Genomic DNA, 19,457 nt, shown 5'->3' on the forward strand with positions numbered 1-19,457 from the left:
TTTAGTAGTTCGCTAGCCAGTTATCTCTAAACTGAGTCATAAAGTGCTAAAGTTGCTTAAAATATGAATCAAAATGTATCCACTGCCTCTCAGCTCAGCCAGTGTGTGAAAGACAAAACAGCCTCCTGTTCTGGGCTATGAATAGGAAAACTCTGCCATCACTCATAGTGTGGCATTAGCTGTACCAGCAACAAGTGCACCTATTGAGTGGGTTTTCAGCCAGGGTGGACTAATTCTACAACCACATTGCACACAGATGAGTGACAGGATCTGTCCAACTTGATATTTTGCAAGTGCAATCTTCTGTAGTACAAGTACAATACTTCATTGATGCATGAAGACATCTAGCAACATGGTTGATGTTCTTCTACTTACGTTCGAAGTAAGGCTCAGTAGTAGGAGTATGCATTTTCTGCTTTGGACCAAAAAGAAAACCCATATTCATAATTTTTTCCTTGGATTTTGTCCCATAATTCACCTATATATATATATATATATATATATATATACTGTCACACATTATGTTGGTGATATATGGACAATACAAATGTTTTTGATAATCTGCTGTTATGTATTTTATTATTTAAAGTATAAAGAAGATCAAAAGTGGTAATTAATTATAAAAGAGACTTGAAGACTCGAAGCTCAAAATTGAAGACTTGATACTTGACCTGACTTGTAGCTCAGTGACTTGGGACTTACTTGAGACTTGCTTAATACTGACTTGGGACTTACTTGGACTTGAATCAAAAAGACTTGGGACTTAATTGGACTTGCAAAATAATGACTTGTTGACACCTCTGGTCTGTACCATCTTACTGAAAAGCACAGTCCATTCAATACAACATGCAAAATCACATTTCTACTCAATTACATTAGGTAATTCTGATATGACTTCTGTTGATATCACTTGTCATAAAACAATAATAACACCATCCTCAAAATATTGAAAAAACTTTGATGGGAAAAATCTAAAGTCTATGGAAAAAGCCCAAATGTCAATACACTTTCAGATGTAATCTTCCAGAAGTACTTATGCTGGAGTATGTAATGTGTAATCTGCTGTTATATCAACAGGGAACTGATCCTGATTTGCATTAAAAGCCCTGTTTGATGAGCAGATCTATAATTTATGAATGGGATGGAACTAACATATCTCTTCTTCTGCCTGCTACAGATGTATCACAGTTTTGCTTGTGCTGCAACTAGGGCCTTTTAGTAATGTGAACTATAAATGTTTCAATGTGGTTGTCTTTTTTGCAGCACCTTGTGGTGGGCATTTCTCTGCTCCCAGTGGAGTGATACTGTCTCCAGGCTGGCCTGGATATTATAAAGACTCTCTCAACTGCGAGTGGGTGATTGAAGCAGAAATGGGACGCTCCATTAAAATTACATTTGACAGGTCTCCAAGCTTGACTATTTTAAGCCTTTTCTTTTAAATTGAGTGTTTGTCACCCTGCACCTATGGCCATGCTGTAAATGTTCTAAAATAATAAAACAATAATAACATTAACTCTAAATTGTATTTTTAAATTAAATCAACATAATTCTATCTATTTCTCTATCAGATATTGCATTTATTTGTTTGACTGTGTATTATATTTAAAATTAATTTATTTAAGTAAATTAAAATAAGGTGCAAACACAAAATGCATCATATTCATGTACTACTTTCTGCCAAACAAAGTTGATTGCACTTTCTTTAGTAATGGATAACTAAGGTCATAATGTCATATAATTAAAATTAAACTTTTAAGAGATAACATGTAACATTCTACAGCCTTATCACTTCCAACTTAAGTTAAGAAAAAGCAGTAAACCTAGTAAGATGCCAAATGTTTTTATGAATGTGGCACATAATGTCTCTTGTGGGTCTTTGGTATACGCATATTGTATTTTACTTTTCTCTTGTATATTTCCTTAACATGATAAAATTGATAACTTTCCTAATCTTTTATCTCCAGCAGATTTCAGACTGAGCTAAATTATGACTTTTTAGAAATTCATGATGGGCCTAATCTCCTTTCCCCACTTATCGGCTCTTACAATGGAACTCAAGTCCCTCAGTTTCTGTTTAGCAGCAGCAATCATCTGTATCTACTCTTCACCACAGATAACAGTCGTTCGAATAGTGGTTTTAAGATCTTCTATGAAAGTAAGTAAATTATTACACTGAACAAAATTCTTCTAAGATTATGCACCTTAAGGAGTACATATTGGTGATTCTCAGTGTCTCCATTCATATTTGTTTCATTAACATATCCACATGATGACTTTCAAAGCATTTATGCAGCGTTAAATTCACTCCATTTTTTCTTAATCCATAAAAAACCCAGCTTTTTCCATTGTCTTTTGCAAGATTAATCTGTTGCCTTTCATGTTTACTTTGAGAAAGTCGAGACAATGTTGCCCAAAGCAAAAATCTTTGACATGCCAGATGTATAGTTTATTGTTGAATCCTGCCCTACTTTTAGTTACATATGTCTGGATGTAAACTCATGGATTATGCATTTCAATATATTTTCTAAAAATCAAGCAATTAACAAAGACAAAATAAAGGAATAAATATGCTGATATTGAAATACTCTGTAAAACAAATCCATCGAGATCAACTGTATTGCAATTAAGTATTCGTTCAAGTGAGTTTTGTCAAGCTGTTACGCTTAATCAGTGTAACTATTCTATATTTTTATATTATCTTTCTTTCATCTTTATTGCTTTTCATATCAAATGTTGCTTTTATTTTCTATAGGTGTTACAGTTGATACGTATTCGTGCTTGGATCCAGGAATACCAGTCAATGGACTTAGATATGGACAGGACTTCTCCATTGGATCAACTGTGTCCTTTGGTTGTGATCCAGGTTACAGACTAAACCATGAAGAGCCTCTTGTATGTGAGAAAAACCACTGGTGGAGCCACCCTTTGCCTACTTGTGATGGTATGTATTAATAATAAGCTTAAATAATCAAATCTTGTAATGAAATAGTATCTGGCAATGTATTTTAAGCATGTGTGTGTGTATTTATATATATTCATGCAAAATAGTTGTTGGATTCCTATGGATGGATATGATCTGCTACCTGATACATATTCACTTATGTAGAACATTGTCTCCCTTTAGAGGCTCCATTTCTAGCTGTGAATATGTTCATGAGAAAAACAGAACTTTCTCCTGCAAGAAAAGTCTACATGATACACAAAGATCTAAAGGATGTCCTACTCTTAGACTCAGAGGTTAAATATAAATATAAAAACAGTGTATCTTTAATATTTTATAATATTTGTATTAGTTATTTTATTATTCCAGAACACCTAATTTAATATAAACAAACTGTTTTTCTTTTGTGAAACACAATGACTTATACCAGTTCTAAAAGTGTCAATTAAATTCATACAGAATGGAGATTTGATAATGTAAAGATTAACCATCATATGGCTATATGTATATATGTATATGATATGCTATATGTGTTATCAACATGTTATATAATGTGAAATACTACTGAAATATGCTGAGCTATGTTTTTGTGTATGACCACAATTGCACAGCATGTCACAGTACCATAAACATTCTAATACAGAAGGGGAAGTGCTAACGGCATACTGTGGAGTTGTTCCTGGGGCATACACGTTACAATATCATGTCGGAGCTAAAAGACATTTAAAGAAAGAAAAGGCAGAAAGTTTCCTAAAATTTCAAAAAGTTTCAAAAATGACATCCTGCAGGTAGCTGGAAGAGTTTTTCTGATTCACAATGCATACAACAAGTTAATAAAGTATAACCAATTTGATGCTTGCATTTAATTCACTTCAATTCACTGTTGTTTGTTTGTCCATAATTCTTTCAACAACTTTTGGAAGTATAACCTTTATACCCCTCTCCTGATTTTAACAATATGCTGCAACAATCATATCATCAGACACTGATTCAATGAACAACTGTGTTGTGATTGTTTACATTCTTGGTTTAACATGTTTTCTGAAAGTTGAAGTCTCCTACAGGCTTGTGCTACCCACCATGATGGGATATTAGGTTTGTATGTTCTAACCCCGGGTTTGTGCATAGACTTGTGATGTACTCACAGTCCCCACCATGGTCATCATTAAAACTCAACAAATTGAAGCATCTTGTCATTGCACAATGATTATATAAACTACAGTTTATTTGTAGGTATTTATATATTTATGTATATACATATTATTGATTACAAATTTAAAAATAAATTAAAGTTGACACATTGTTTATCTACATCTTTAGTATTTGTGTTCACAAACCGTGGTATTGTACAAAGTTTTTCAAGGCTCCATAAGGTAGCAGAAACCTTTAGGGGTGTTAATCCTTTATCTATCCTTCACTACTGGTATTCTCAGCTATTTCCCTGAAGCCCCTTGTTTGTAAGTGGATTTAGTCACATTTTTAGTTCGTCAGCATAATATAAATAAGCCTGTTTTCTTTAGAGAGAAGTTTACATCTCTCTTGGATTTTTGATCTAATCCCTTTAAAAACCCTGTGAAAAAGGTATTATGGCTTCAAAACTAAAATACCATTCATTCCTGTATGTGTTATTTTCACAAACTTAAAAAAAGAATAATAATAGTCATTACATTTTCTCTAATTATATTTCATGTTAAATAAACTAATTGCTTTGTTTCCTTTTACATTAATACATTAATTGATGTGTTATTATACAGAGAATGGTCAGGCTTGAATTGAAAATGTATCCACTAGGTAGAGTATTTTTAGACTGAGACAGATGTGTAGCCTAGAGCTAATATAAGTCTTTGAAGTCCTGAAAAATACATTGCATTGCAGATTAAGACCAATTGACATGATTACTGCATTCATTTGTTTTTAATGCACTGAGTCTGATTGCAATGTTTACGTGAAACAACATTACAATAGTGCATTTTCTTATTCTTGGCAAGTTGATCACAAAGGAACTTTTCTGTAACTGAAAATGACCAGTTACTTGCGTTAGTTATCATACAGATGACCCAATTGTTTTTCAAAACTAGCTACTTCCTAAATAGTTTATAGAGATAGCCTACTTACAATGAATACATTGGTTCTATTGAGGGAGAAAATTTGTTAGGAATTAAATCTGATTTGTAATCTTTTGTAATGCTGATTAATAGTAATGACATTTTACATCACTTTATATAAATACTAATATATATTTCCCTGTCTTCAATGTATGTATGCATTCATTTGTTTATTTGTTTGCAAAAATTAATATTGTAGAATATTTTAAGGAGACTGAAGATAAAAACTAAAATCAAGGTATCGATGAATCTCAGTATGATACACCATTCATGTATCATGCATCAAAACATGTTTAAAATTAATATACTATGTTATAATATATATATATATATATATATATATATATATATATATATATATATATATATATATATATATATTATAACTGCCAATCATGATAAAGAGAAAAAAAAAGGTTTGTTGTTCAAATATAAACTTGAAATATACCATTGTACAATGCAAACCACAAACATGTCCATCTCTAAGGGGATGGAGAATAAGCAACAGAGAGCCAAACAAGAATAGTCAGGGACCTTTTAGTTTCAAGTCAGTAGTATGGAAATACTTGGGGTTTCCTATTTATTACATAAACATCACAGAGAGTTGACAAAAAAAAATACGGTTTGCAAGCTCTGCAGAACTATTTTGAAATTCTCCGGCAATACAATGGACATATTAACTCATATTCACAGCCATCACCCTAACACCAAATAATACCAAACAGGGGTACGGAAAACGAAAACAGATTCCAACATGTAATATTACATTGAAGGAAGCATTGTGGTCTATACTGCCTTCATCATCAGTGTACACATGATCCCTCGTCTGCACTAAAGTACTAAAATTAAAGTTTCTGATTAATTTAAAAAGGCAATGCGTGTTGCAATGACAACTGATGGATGGGCATGGAGAGCCACGGGGAGTCACCCGACAGTGATGGCACACTTACTGCCAGAGAACTTGGAAATGTCAGACTGTGTACTCCAAATACATCCATAAAATGCATTTCATACAGTAGTAAACATCAGGCAAATGTTATCTTCTGATGTTGAAGAGTTGAAAATGGCAAAGCCGATCGTTGTTCTAACCGACAATGCAAGAAATATGGACATAGCAGTTAGTGAAAGTGGGCTTAGGGCAGGATGAAATCAAAAATGTTGGCGAGTCTCGCAGAAGTATTAGCGCATGTCTGCGAGTGGAAATCGCGCTGCTGAACTATCGAGATATTAAATCTGACCCGATTAGCGTCGCAAAACCACCTTCTCGCAGCTCCTTTCTGGCACAACGCACAGCCACTACTAGAAAACTAAATAACTGTACTGTTGCGATTTCATGTTTACTTAGGTACTACTTCCTTCTAATTTTCAATGTTAATCCCATGATGTACAGTACAGTAGTTTGCTATTAGCGGCTGGTTAAAGTTGTAGTTAATCCTACCCAACAATACAGTTGGAGTGGTTACATTTTGGCTGCATTAAATCAAGAAAATATCTGCAAGAAAACAACCTGAAAATGCTCTCAGCTTCTCTAGTTTCACACACTGCGGAGATGTCTAAAGCTTCTCGCGGTTGAGGCGCAGTGGAGAGAAAGCCCGTCCGGCACAGGTTTGCGCAGGCGCAGCTCCGGGTTTATTCACATCCTCCGCGGCTCTGTGTGTTCAGTGGAAATAACTGACATACAGTGTGCTGTGCGGGGAAGAAGTTACATGTTGCGCCCAACATCCACACAAACGAAATGTTGCGTATTGTTCGTGCACAGAGAGAAAATATTATATTATTCAATGTCATTTGATATTATGTTTTGTTCAGCAATGTGTCAATGTTCGTTTGGGTTATGTTTTTTACGTATTTTTCATGACTTATTTGTTTAATTCACTCGTTTGTTTATTCTGCTGTTGCTCTGTTCGTTGTTCTGAAAACTATTTGATTAAATTAAATTAAAAATAGTTTCTTTCTTAACACATCTTTCGTGGGAGTCGTGCCTACTATCAAGTAAATATTAATCCTCACTCGTACTCACTACAAAGTTATATATATATATATATATATATATTTTTTTTTTCAGCCTATATCCTATATAAGGTGTGTGTTTCCTTGCATGATACATTTGACATTATTTTAAAGTTTTACACGTAACTGGTGGGCTGTGTTACTTTCAATTTTAAAATGAGAAAATGAGAAACAGCTTATTCCAGACGGGTATATCCAACAGAACGGCAATGGTAATGATGTCCAGTATCCGTTCATATTAGGTTAGTATACATATTGTTGTTAAAATATATCAGCATTACAGCACTTCATAAATTGAGCATTCACTGTCACTCACATCCAGATACAGCCTAGAAATCCGTGTAAGTCTCCTTTCTTACAGTGTATCTGTACCCTAGACCCATGGGCAGTAACGCACTCACCGCGGATTGAATGTGTATCTAATGTGTGCATTTTGTAACTGAAGTTCGCACATATCAGGTTTTCAATAATTCATGCATCTCTCTCTACATGGACTGAACGCAACTTTTAAGAGACGAACACTGACTGCATCGAGTGACACTGCTGTCAAAGCGGCTGTAGCGTAAACATACAGTATAATTGCAATTATTAATATTTACACGAATAGGTAAAGCATGGAGACGTCTGGATGATATTTATGGAATATTGTTACAGGCATATATGGTTCGTAACTTGCAAGCCAACACATCCAGTGTATGAGGTTTGTGCATTGCACAGTGGGTGGATTAAATAAATAAATACAGGCAAACCTGCACAATGTAGCGGCTATATTTAGGATTGGGAACAAATATAATCTTAGAAAAATAATAACTATCTGAACAGATAACCTTCTAGGGGGTGGTCAATATTTTGTCTTTATCTCAGGCACAGTGGAAGTGATAACTATACATGTTACAATGACACACACAGTACACGAACGAGGCTCGGTGCGGTCGGATAGCACACACACACACACAAACACACAGGCGGACATATTACAAGGTGTACTGTAAAGAGTATGTATGTATGTATGGAAAAGCAATTTAGACAAGTGTAAATATATCTGTGTAACACGATCATATATTTAACATGTATGTGTAAACATTGAACACTGGTTTCTTCATACACATTTTGTCAGTGTAGTCACAGTGCACACATGCTTTGGAGAGATATGGCGAGTGCGCAGGCGCGCTGCACCGCAGGGTCTCTGTCAGAACTGCACCTTGAGACACCGCGCGTAAAGTTTGCACTTATTGCAGGTCCTGCTCTTCCGCCTCCGGTTTCTCTTCAGTTTCAGACACTGAAGCTGTGTCTGAAATCGCCTACTTGTTCACTCATTCCCTATTCCCTATATAGTGAGTGGCAGTGAGTGCACTATATTTCAGCAGTGAGGGAACTAAATGACTGAGAAAATAATTCAACTTGTCATGTTTACGTATATTTATTTTTTCATAAAAATATTATAGAACTGTTTGTTTCCGGTGTTTGCATCCGCAATTTGCAATGTATTTTTGCACTGTGGCGCTGTCTCCGCGTTGGGTTATGGGAAATAGGGGTCGGAGAGTGTATATCGTATCCTCATATTGTAGATTGAGTTCAGGAGGAGCTGGGTTGCGAGATTCCCTCTGCGACTTTTCCGCGACTTTTCGTGTTCGCACCTTACGAACATTTTTGATGTAATCCTGCTCCTATCATGTCCTACCCTATACATTTTGAAGCTCAGAAGGGTTTGCAAATTGCTTCCATAACAGGAACAGCACATATGACATGTTTGAACATTACCTTGAAGAGCAGGCGGCAATCGTTGCAACACTAATGCCAGGCTCACACTACACGGATTTTAAAATCTGAACAAATTTTGAAAACGATGGGCAGCTCACACTTAACGACAGACTCGCATAATGTATGTGTTTAGCGCTGGTCTCCGTTCTCGCAATGTGTCGCTGATCATCTCACCCTACATGACCCTGGCCGATTCGAGACATAAATATTCCATTACACTGAGGCCCCATTGTTTTCAACCCGCTGGCGGGTTTGCCCAGTTTGTCTTAAAATGTGTATATTCACTAGTACTTTAAGGGAAAAGAAAAAAAAAATATATATATATATATATATATTATTATTTTTTTCCATAAAATTCCCAAATCATAATTCATCATTATGTTATTATTTATCTTGGCAAACAAGGTGGTAGTGTTGCAATATACACTCACCTAAAGGATTATTAGGAACACCTGTTCAATTTCTCATTAATGCAATTATCTAATCAACCAATCACATAGCAGTTGCTTCAATGCATTTAGGGGTGTGGTCCTGGTCAAGACAATCTCCTGAACTCCAAACTGAATGTTTGAATGGGAAAGAAAGGTGATTTAAGCAATTTTGAGCGTGGCATGGTTGTTGGTGCCAGACGGGCCGGTCTGAGTATTTCACAATCTGCTCAGTTACTGGGATTTTAACGCACAACCATTTCTAGGGTTTACAAAGAATGGTGTGAAAAGGGAAAAACATCCAGTATGCGGCAGTCCTGTGGGTGAAAATGCCTTGTTGATGCTAGAGGTCAGAGGAGAATGGGCCGACTGATTCAAGCTGATAGAAGAGCAACTTTGACTGAAATAACCACTCGTTACAACCGAGGTATGCAGCAAAGCATTTGTGAAGCCACAACACGTACAACCTTGAGGCGGATGGGCTACAACAGCAGAAGACCCCACCGGGTACCACTCATCTCCACTACAAATAGGAAAAAGAGGCTACAATTTGCACAAGCTCACCAAAATTGGACAGTTGAAGACTGGAAAAATGTTGCCTGGTCTGATGAGTCTCGATTTCTGTTGAGACATTCAGATGGTAGAGTCAGAATTTGGCATAAACAGAATGAGAACATGGATCCATCATACCTTGTTACCACTGTGCAGGCTGGTGGTGGTGGTGTAATGGTGTGGGGGATGTTTTCTTGGCACACTTTAGGCCCCTTAGTGCCAATTGGGCATCGTTTAAATGCCACGGCCTACCTGAGCATTGTTTCTGACCATGTCCATCCCTTTATGACCACCATGTACCCATCCTCTGATGGCTACTTCCAGCAGGATAATGCACCATGTCACAAAGGTCGAATAATTTCAAATTGGTTTCTTGAACATGACAATGAGTTCACTGTACTAAACTGGCCCCCACAGTCACCAGATCTCATCCCAATAGAGCATCTTTGGGATGTGGTGGAACGGGAGCTTCGTGCCGTGGATGTGCATCCCACAAATCTCCATCAACTGCAAGATGCTATCCTATCAATATGGGCCAACATTTCTAAAGAATGCTTTCAGCACCTTGTTGAATCAATGCCACGTAGAATGAAGGCAGTTCTGAAGGCGAAAGGGGGTCAAACACAGTATTAGTATGGTGTTCCTAATAATCCTTTAGGTGAGTGTAGTGTCTAATCATGATCAACTATGCATAATATTATAGTACATGTTGTCTAGTTTGATAAGTGTCACATGCCTGTACTCCTTATAATGTCCATATTAAACACTTGCACGTCTAAGAAGTTCCAACCAGGTGATGAAGGGGCTGCTGATTGTAAAGTGATATTAAACATGTTTGATATTATCGTAGCAGCTCCGATAAGCTAAAGATTGGATCGGAGGGCAAGGGACTGCATCGCGGACCCTCTCACACTACATGTGCATACTGCTTGTTGTCACGATGTTTTCAGAATTGTCAGGATGGCCAAATCAGGCTGAAATTCACATAGTATGAACCTAGCTTAATAAGCTCAGAAATTCAAAAAAATGCAAGGGACATACATACATTAACAGATGAGGACATAACAAATGCAGAGGACGTAATGAAAGCCATTCAAAACCATCACTACACTTCTGTGTGATGATAAGTTGCCAACAGTATCACTAATATTACCTTCGAAGCAAATTATTTTGAAAGCTGTGGCACTGATGGAAGACATGCCTGGTAAGGAATCTGAAGATCACCCCTTTTCCACCAAGGTATCTGAGAGATATACAGACATCAGCATTAATTGCCTTTTGGATTTTTTTTTTTTTAAACAATTTCAATGACGAATGAATACTTGATTTCATCTTGATGTCCAGTGATATAATTTACATTGGAAGTATTATTTATGTACTGAGATAAGTGTTTGTAAACAGAATGTTTTCTGTACAGAAAACTTTGAGGAAAGAGCCTCTGGAGGAAGTGTAATGGGCTGTCAACTTAGTTTATACCCATTGATTTTATTTTATGTTGCTCCATCTTGCACATTTTGATTAACTGCCACTTTCTTTGCAGACTTTTTTTTGGACAAGTAGAACAAGATTTGTGATTGTGTGATGATGATTAGTACAGCTGATGTTTTTAGATTTACTTATATGTACAGTATGTCTGCATTATTCATTTATTTACTTACATGTTTTCATATGAGCAAGTGGTTCTTAATCTACTGTTGAGAAAATGCACAGTATATGTGCCACATTTACTTAAGCAAACTTAATTTTAATACGGAAAAGTAACAAATGTAGCAGTTGCAAAAGCTAACTGTATTATGTCTGCACATTAGCTTGTTGTACTAGGATGTACAGTGAGGGAAAAAAGTATCTGATCCCCTGCTGATTTTGTACATTTGCCCACTGACAAAGAAATTATCAGTCTATAATTTTAATGGTAGGTGTATTTTAACAGTGAGAGACAGAATAACAACAAAAAAATCCAGAAAAACGCATTTCAAAAATGGCCATGGTGGAGAGTTTGGAATCTGATTGATTGATTGCTTCTGTGGTCAGGTGTCTTTTATACAGGTAACGAGCTGAGATTAGGAGCACTCCCTTTAAGAGAATGCTCCTAATCTCAGCTCGTTACCTGTATAAAAGACACCTGGGAGCCAGAAATCTTGCTGATTGATAGGAGATCAAATACGTATTTCCCTCATTAACATGCAAATCAATTTATAACTTTTTTGAAATGCGTTTTTCTGGATTTTTTTGTTGTTATTTTGTCTCTCACTGTTAAAATACACCTACCATTAAAATTATAGACTGATCATTTATTTGTCAGTGGGCAAACGTACAAAATCAGCAGGGGATCAAATACTTTTTTCCCTCACTGTATGCTTATTGTATTTTGTGCTGATTGTATCAGTTTGAATTGAATAAGGACATCTGCTAAAAAAGCACATACATACATACCTAATAAATAATATTTGTAACAAAGGAAGTAACTGCATAGCAAAAATATGGATTTAATATATGGACATGTGGATTGACAGGTATATATTTTTAGCACAATAATTCCCACCACAATTTGTTTTTGCCTGTAGTAAACAACTTGAAAAGATCAGTGTAAATCAATGGTAGTAGTCAGTAATCAGACTGAATTCTATGGAACACTCTACATTTTTTATATTTAGGCCTTGCAAAGGGGGCAGCTTGGTGACACAGTGGTTAGCGCTGCTGCCTCACACCTCCAGGGTCCTGGGGTCGAGGTCCGGTTTGGGGGCCTGTCTGTGTGGAGTTTGCATGCTTTCCCCGTGTCTGTGTGGGTTTTCTCTGGGCACTCTGGTTTCCTCCCACTGTCCAAAGATATGTGGTTTAGGTTGATTGGTTACTATACATTGCCCTGTGTGTGTATGTCTGTCTGTGTGTGTTGCCCAGTGATGGACTGGCATCCCATCCTGGGTGTATTCCTGCCTTGTGCCCTATGCCTGCCAGGATCGGCTCCAGCTTCCCCACAACCCTCACCAGAGTAAGTGGTTTCAAAGATGGCTGGCCGGCCTTGCAAAGCATCTATACCTCTGCATGATAAGAATAATATATTGGATGTATGACATTTTAGCTTTTTTAATGTATGTATTAGTATTATTAATTAGTAGTAGTAGTAGTAGTAGTAGTAGTAGTAGTAGTAGTAGTAGTAGTAGTATTATAATTTATCATCCAGTGACTTCATTTTTTTGATCATATTTCAAAGGAGTTGCCTTTAGATGAGAAACTGATTTTAAATGTAAACTGTATCAAGCAGAGGAGAATGCCTACTTTGATGGATCTTTTTAGGTAATTTGTTACTTATTTTGATTATTGATTTTCGAGTTAGCTAAAGTGAGACTATGCAATTCTCTCCTACGAGCCATTAGGTTGTCTGTGAATGGAATGCAGAAAGGCCATTTACTGTGAATGCAACTTTAGATGAGAGCATCTGATCTCCACTCGAGATTAGGCATCTGAGGGCAATCTCTAATACTGTCATCTTGTTCAAACAGTCACAAGGAGATAGATATGAATGATTGAAACACAGATCACAAAGTTGGCTTTAAATGCAGCGCTGCTTCCTACAGCATTGTGTTTACAAAATTGAAATGATTATATAAACTACTATTATTATAGGAAATAAAGGATATCTCAAAGCCACCTTTTAAATATGTCATGGTATCTGTAGATGTGTATAAATATTCAATATCTTAAAATATCCTCAGTTGTTTCTGAACTCAACATTTTCCAAGTATGTGTTCATCCACTAGAGACATGTCTTAATTAAAATGTATCTCAACATGCACCTTGGCTTCTAAGTGGGTTTTGTTTGGGGAAAGTAAACAGTTGAATATGACAGATAAAGTGATCCTAACTACTTCTTGTATCAACCTCACTTACTGAATTCAGTTAGCATAACATGTTATTTGCTAAAAGGAATGTCTGGTATATGCTTACACATATATTTTTCTCATATATATCTAAGTTAAGAAATTGAACACTCTGTAGAGCTGAAACTTTTTAGGTACTGTGTCAAAATGTCAACAACGGTAAAATATTTTATTGATTTGTTAGTTTTTATACAATTCATGCATAGCTCACGAAACAGCATTGGTGTTTAAGTATTGAACTCTTGTAGAATGTTTTTTGTTTAAAAGTAAATACATCTTGTTGGTAACCCTTTGTTTAAAGTAACATAAATAGTCGGGGAGTTTACATGCAGTGTATTTAACTTGTGAATGATGCACATGCACATTTGGCCCAAAAATTTTAGAAAATCCGGTTTGTGGCCCCATAAAATGGCCACAGAAAAGGACAGGGTCAATCCCAAATACACGTCCACATGTAATCCTACATTTCATGTGCAAATGCTATTGAGATAATCGTATTTTTAAATGACTGTGTTGTAAAAGCGCAAGATAACTGGTCAGTTTATTGTGGGTTTTAAGGTAGAGTAAGTTTCGTGGTTAGCAAAGGGGATATTTCAGATTAATGGCAATGCAAAAAGCGGCAATGCTATTAACATTATGCTCTCTATATTGTTGTGGGTCTGTTGTGCAGTACAGTACATCGTGTTGTAATACTAACTTTATAAAACACTTATATTAACGGATTGCGAACTCCGTCAGTGATGTGAAAAACAACTCGGGAAAGATCAGTAAAACAAAGTATTAAACGAGACACAAGGCACAAGCCAAAGCTGTACACTGTTTAGTTTCACATGACAGACATGATTCAGTGATGTAAGTGTCTCAAGTATTCTCTTGTGCATGTAAACCATCCTTCCTGGCATTTTCCTGTCAAAACACCATGAGAACTGTGTGTGGAGCTAATTTACATATGCTTCACCCTTAATTTGAATGACTTCGGGGAAACAGCAGCTCGTCTGGAGTGCAATAAACTAAAACCATGTAAACCATGTCTTGAGTAAGGTCACAACACACATGTAAACTTTGCCAGTGTTATCCTTTGATCATTTTTGGTGTACCTGTAATTCATTTTGGAGGAACAGAGGCCTTCGCACATTGAGAAACTAAAAGTGTGTAAATGTGTTGTTTTATTGTTTCTTCCAGCTCTATGTGGTGGAGATGTCAGAGGTCCAGGTGGGACCATTTTGTCGCCTGGATACCCTGAGCTTTATCCCAACTCATTAAATTGCACATGGACTGTAGAAGTAAGCCATGGGAAAGGTAATTATGTAACATTGTTTAGATGCGTTTAGATTTTGTACTAGCTTATTTTCTGATGCAGATTTCTGAATTGATTTTTGTTTTTAATAATGGATTCTGTCTAGACTTGCTCCTTTTATATAAGTGTACAAATTATCTTAACAGGATCCTGTCCTTTATTAGTTTTGTTTAAACTGACCGCTTTCTGCTCAATCTATCTGGGTTGCAGGTAGCTTATCTGCCTAAATGGGATCACTTTCTGTTCACTATATAATTTTGTTTTCTTCTACATTAAGTGGTAGGTTTTAGTCAAATTAAGAAAGAAAAACATCTTTCTGAGACTCTGTTACATTAGTACAAAAGCAAAACCATTAGTATTAAAAGGCTGCCTTAACCCACAATGACACAGCTATTATCTTTTAGCAGGTCATTTTTTCAGTGATCAAATGGTTACATACAGGTTACAAAAGGTTCAAATTACCAACTTAATAGATGCACTTTACTTTTAATGGTAAGTGATCTAATATGGTAAATGCTGTGCAATGAATAGGAGAAAGCCTAATTAACACCCAAGAGGTTAATGAAGGTTAACTCATTTTAGAACTGCCTCCTAAAGGCTCGGGGTGCCTCATCATTATGGTGAGGAAATTATTGAGAGAAACCTTCTCAGACTTAAATCTGTTCAGTGATAATATCTACCTTTGATACAGAGCTCAATGTGTCAGAGTAAGGTATAGCTTGTTATATCTCAAAGTAAACAATCAGCAATAACACAAAAACACATTTGTCTCTTCCCTCTCCACAGTCCTCGACACTTCGACTTTAAAGGTTATAGACATAAATGGAAAGATGGATACACATCCTTAACCCATATTTTAAATGTCACATTGTCATGGAGAATATATATTGTATGAGTGTGCAATTTCCAAGACATCTACGCTAAAGATATTCAGAATTGCACATTACTGTATTTCTATTACTATGCATAAAGGGCAATTATTGATATAGACTTTTGATCTGTATCATCTTCATCAATTAATAATAATAAGATCTTACTTTTTGTGGCAATATATATATATATATATATATATATATATATATATATATATATATATATATATATATATATATATATAATGGGATTTGCAGGACATGTCCATTTTTATTTTTCGTCTTAAATTAAAATCTATTTATACTTAATTTTATTATATCCCTATAAAAGACAATTCAGGGACCAGATTTGCATGTATATCATTATTGTGATTCGTGAACCTAATTTTAGATTTCTTAATAGGAGTGCAATTCGCTTTCCACACCTTTCATTTGGAGGATCATCATGACTACTTACTAATCACAGAGAATGGCAGCTTTACTCAGCCATTGGCACGGTTGACTGGCTCTGAACTCCCTGCAGCAATCAACGCTGGTCTCTATGGAAATTTCAAGGCTCAGTTACGCTTTATTTCAGATTTCTCAATATCATATGAAGGATTTAACATTACTTTTTCAGGTAAGAAAATTTGATAGGCTCTGTGTGTAGTGCACAGGTTGGAACCAATTTGTTTTGTTGATGTAGTACAAACTACTTTACAAACAGCAAGAGATTTCCACGGTCTGAGAACAACTAATCACTATTTTGCTTACATGATGCATATGAATGGACACATCACACTAGGTGTTGTTAAGTGAAAGGTATGCTGTATGTTGCCCAGGGTCATGTTGTCCAGTGTCGGCAGTAATATCCCTTAATTGTTAAATATGTTATTAATATGCCAGGTACCTTAGAACTGTAATTAGTACATGCTCCCTTCATTCATATTGTATCTTTCTTGGTATTATTGAGTAATAAAATCCAGCTAAGCAATATTTGTATGTACATGTATAAAAATCAGGAACCCAGCTTGCAGTGTATTATTATATATTGCACATCTTGTGCAGTCTGGGTGAGAGGTTCTGACCACACAAACTGTGCAAAAGAGTCACCCTTCACACTTCATATGAACTTATTATAAATCACGCACATAAGGATTAGATGCACAAATATGTTTACAGTGAAAATACCACCATTTATTTTCTTTACAATTAACAATCCACACACCTTCTCCCCATTTGGAAATGGTTTGGGCCAGGATCCCACTGTAACTGACCTACAGTAGACAATCTGTGTTGTGTGTTCATAGTTAAACGTAACACAATTATTTTAAACTAATGAACATCCTGTGAAACTTGCACCAGTGGAGTGAAGTGATACTTGAAATGCAGGTGCTCTCTGAATATATTAATTTACAAGAGATGTAACCTATTCATAATGTTATATGCTAGACATACAGTTACACTTTAACAACTGGGTGCTTATTCAATTAACACAAATTGAAAATAATAAAACAGAATAACTGGTTATGTTTGATGAGATTTTGGGCCCACATGTATGGTGTAGGAAACCATAATGTAATTGTGGTGTTTTGGTTAACAGGGTTGCCTGGGTGAAGGAAAGGTGGAAAAAGCCATCAATGGATATCGCTCTTAGCAGTCAGTTTCTGGGATAATCTTTGGTCTTTGAATAGCAACACATTAATCTTGGGTTGCTAATTAAAGCATAAATGAGGGGGGTATCACTTGCATAAAGGACTACATGCACATTTACTGAATATTTCATACACAGTTAATATGTGTTCATTCTGTGTTATATGTGCACATACCTTTTTTATCAAGTCTATTACTCCAAGGACCTGGTGAAACTCAGACTCTAGTTTAGTTTTTTAATGCACCTTGATAGGGACTACATTCTCTTTGATTTACTAAACCTGCTGCTACACTGTGTATCACAGCGCCCAAAATGTTACCTATGGCAGTAAGCACAGGTCACTGAAAAGTTCCAGTGGCACAGAATGTCCGTACTGTCAGAAGCTTAATACCGAAAGACGGGGATATCTTTCTCACCGTCACTAAAGTTTCCTCGTGGGCTAGTTCACAGATTTTTGCTACTGTATTTAAACAAATATGCTACATGTATTCTGTATAGAGGTCCAAAAATGTATGATAAATTACTTATCTTGATCCAAATACCCCAAGTTGTTTCTTACAATGTATAAGCTATGAACACAAATATATATATATATATATATATATATATATATATATATATAATCATTATCTTCAGCTTTTATCATTACCACTGCTGGATAAAGACCTCCCTATGATATTTCCACTTTTCTCGATATACAGCATTTTTCCAGGTCACAACAACAAATCAATTAATGTAATCTTCCGATCTTTCATGTGGTCTCCTTTTTTTTAACTCTTGGGATTCATCCTAGTATTTCTTGTCCATCTTTGGTCTGTTCTTTATGCAATGTTTTACAGCTGTTGCCATTTTTCAATTTTCACCTACTTTAGTTTATCCATTTATTTGTTTTTCTGTCTCTTGTTGTATGTATAAGCATAGGCGCTGACTACACGGGGGCTCAAGGGCTTCAGCCCCCCCCCCCCCCCCCCCCCCGAACAGTAAAAAGTGGGGCTCTTCCCCCCCTGGAATTTTGATGAGTTACTTAATCATTCAAGGAAGAAAATAAAACGAACACCCTCCCCCGCCCCCTGCTCTAACCAGAGAAAACATCGTCAATCTCCATGCTTCCACCCCACCTGCTCCTACCGGAGAAACCATCGGCTCTTAATGGAGAAAGCAGCAGCTCAGTTTAGAAATGTCTTTTGAAGTTCATTCCCATCAAGTGCCTGATTTACTTATCTAGATTCAGGTTGGAAGGTACGGTAACAGCAAGAGTCTTATTATGTCTCTCGCTGAGTGACTGAGGGACTACTATCATTTCTGAAAACTGTTGCTACTTGATAAACTGAGGCAATCCTTCACAATAGCAGTTTATCATAATGCTGCGACAAATCCTTTCCTGATATTAAATATTGATCAGAATGTACTTCAGATATATCCCTGAACCATCAGCAAAAACCTACCAGGTATATGTGCTGATTTTGTCTTCTTTTTTGTTGTTGTGAGAATTGCTGCAATAGCATTTTCCTACCCTTAAAAATATATATATTTCTGCTGAATGGTATATGATAGCATGGGAAACTTGAAAGTTCAAGGCACCTATAATCCACTCCATAGTAAAGGGTTAATATTGATGTACATGCATGTTATTTGTGTTGTTGTTCCTTCAGAGAAAACAAATCATTGGACTGTAGGTTGGCATGGGATTCATTAAAATATTTTATATCAAGAAATACACCTCCAACTCTTCCCAAACTCTATGATTTGAAGTAATGCATATCTTTTAGTTTTTGGGCTTTCAGTTTTATGACAATATATGTCCTTGTTCCTTCAGCTTTAACTCATATTGAGCTAAATCAATAATATCATGGTCATAGTGAATGCCAATTAACTTAAAGTGATTTTGCACATTACAATGGTATTACATGAGCCAGCCAGCAGAACTTGATCTAAATTAAGAGTAAAATATTCGACAATGTATGGTCTTGGAATTGGTAG

At 36.0% G+C, this 19,457-nt stretch overlaps 1 protein-coding gene across 1 annotated transcript in view; it reads left to right on the top strand.

Moving 5' to 3' along the window:
- csmd3b (CUB and Sushi multiple domains 3b) overlaps positions 1-19,457 on the top strand; it is a 286,431-nt gene that overhangs the window by 89,788 nt on the left and 177,186 nt on the right. Inside the window, exons 12-16 of the mRNA XM_066714578.1 lie at positions 1,264-1,402; positions 1,968-2,155; positions 2,753-2,941; positions 14,858-14,974; positions 16,248-16,463. Of these exons, the coding sequence (XP_066570675.1) occupies positions 1,264-1,402; positions 1,968-2,155; positions 2,753-2,941; positions 14,858-14,974; positions 16,248-16,463 (849 nt within the window). The remainder of the gene's footprint in view (positions 1-1,263; positions 1,403-1,967; positions 2,156-2,752; positions 2,942-14,857; positions 14,975-16,247; positions 16,464-19,457) is intronic.

This window comes from Amia ocellicauda, chromosome 10, assembly GCF_036373705.1.
Source record: "Amia ocellicauda isolate fAmiCal2 chromosome 10, fAmiCal2.hap1, whole genome shotgun sequence".
Classification (NCBI taxonomy): Eukaryota; Metazoa; Chordata; class Actinopteri; order Amiiformes; family Amiidae; genus Amia; species Amia ocellicauda.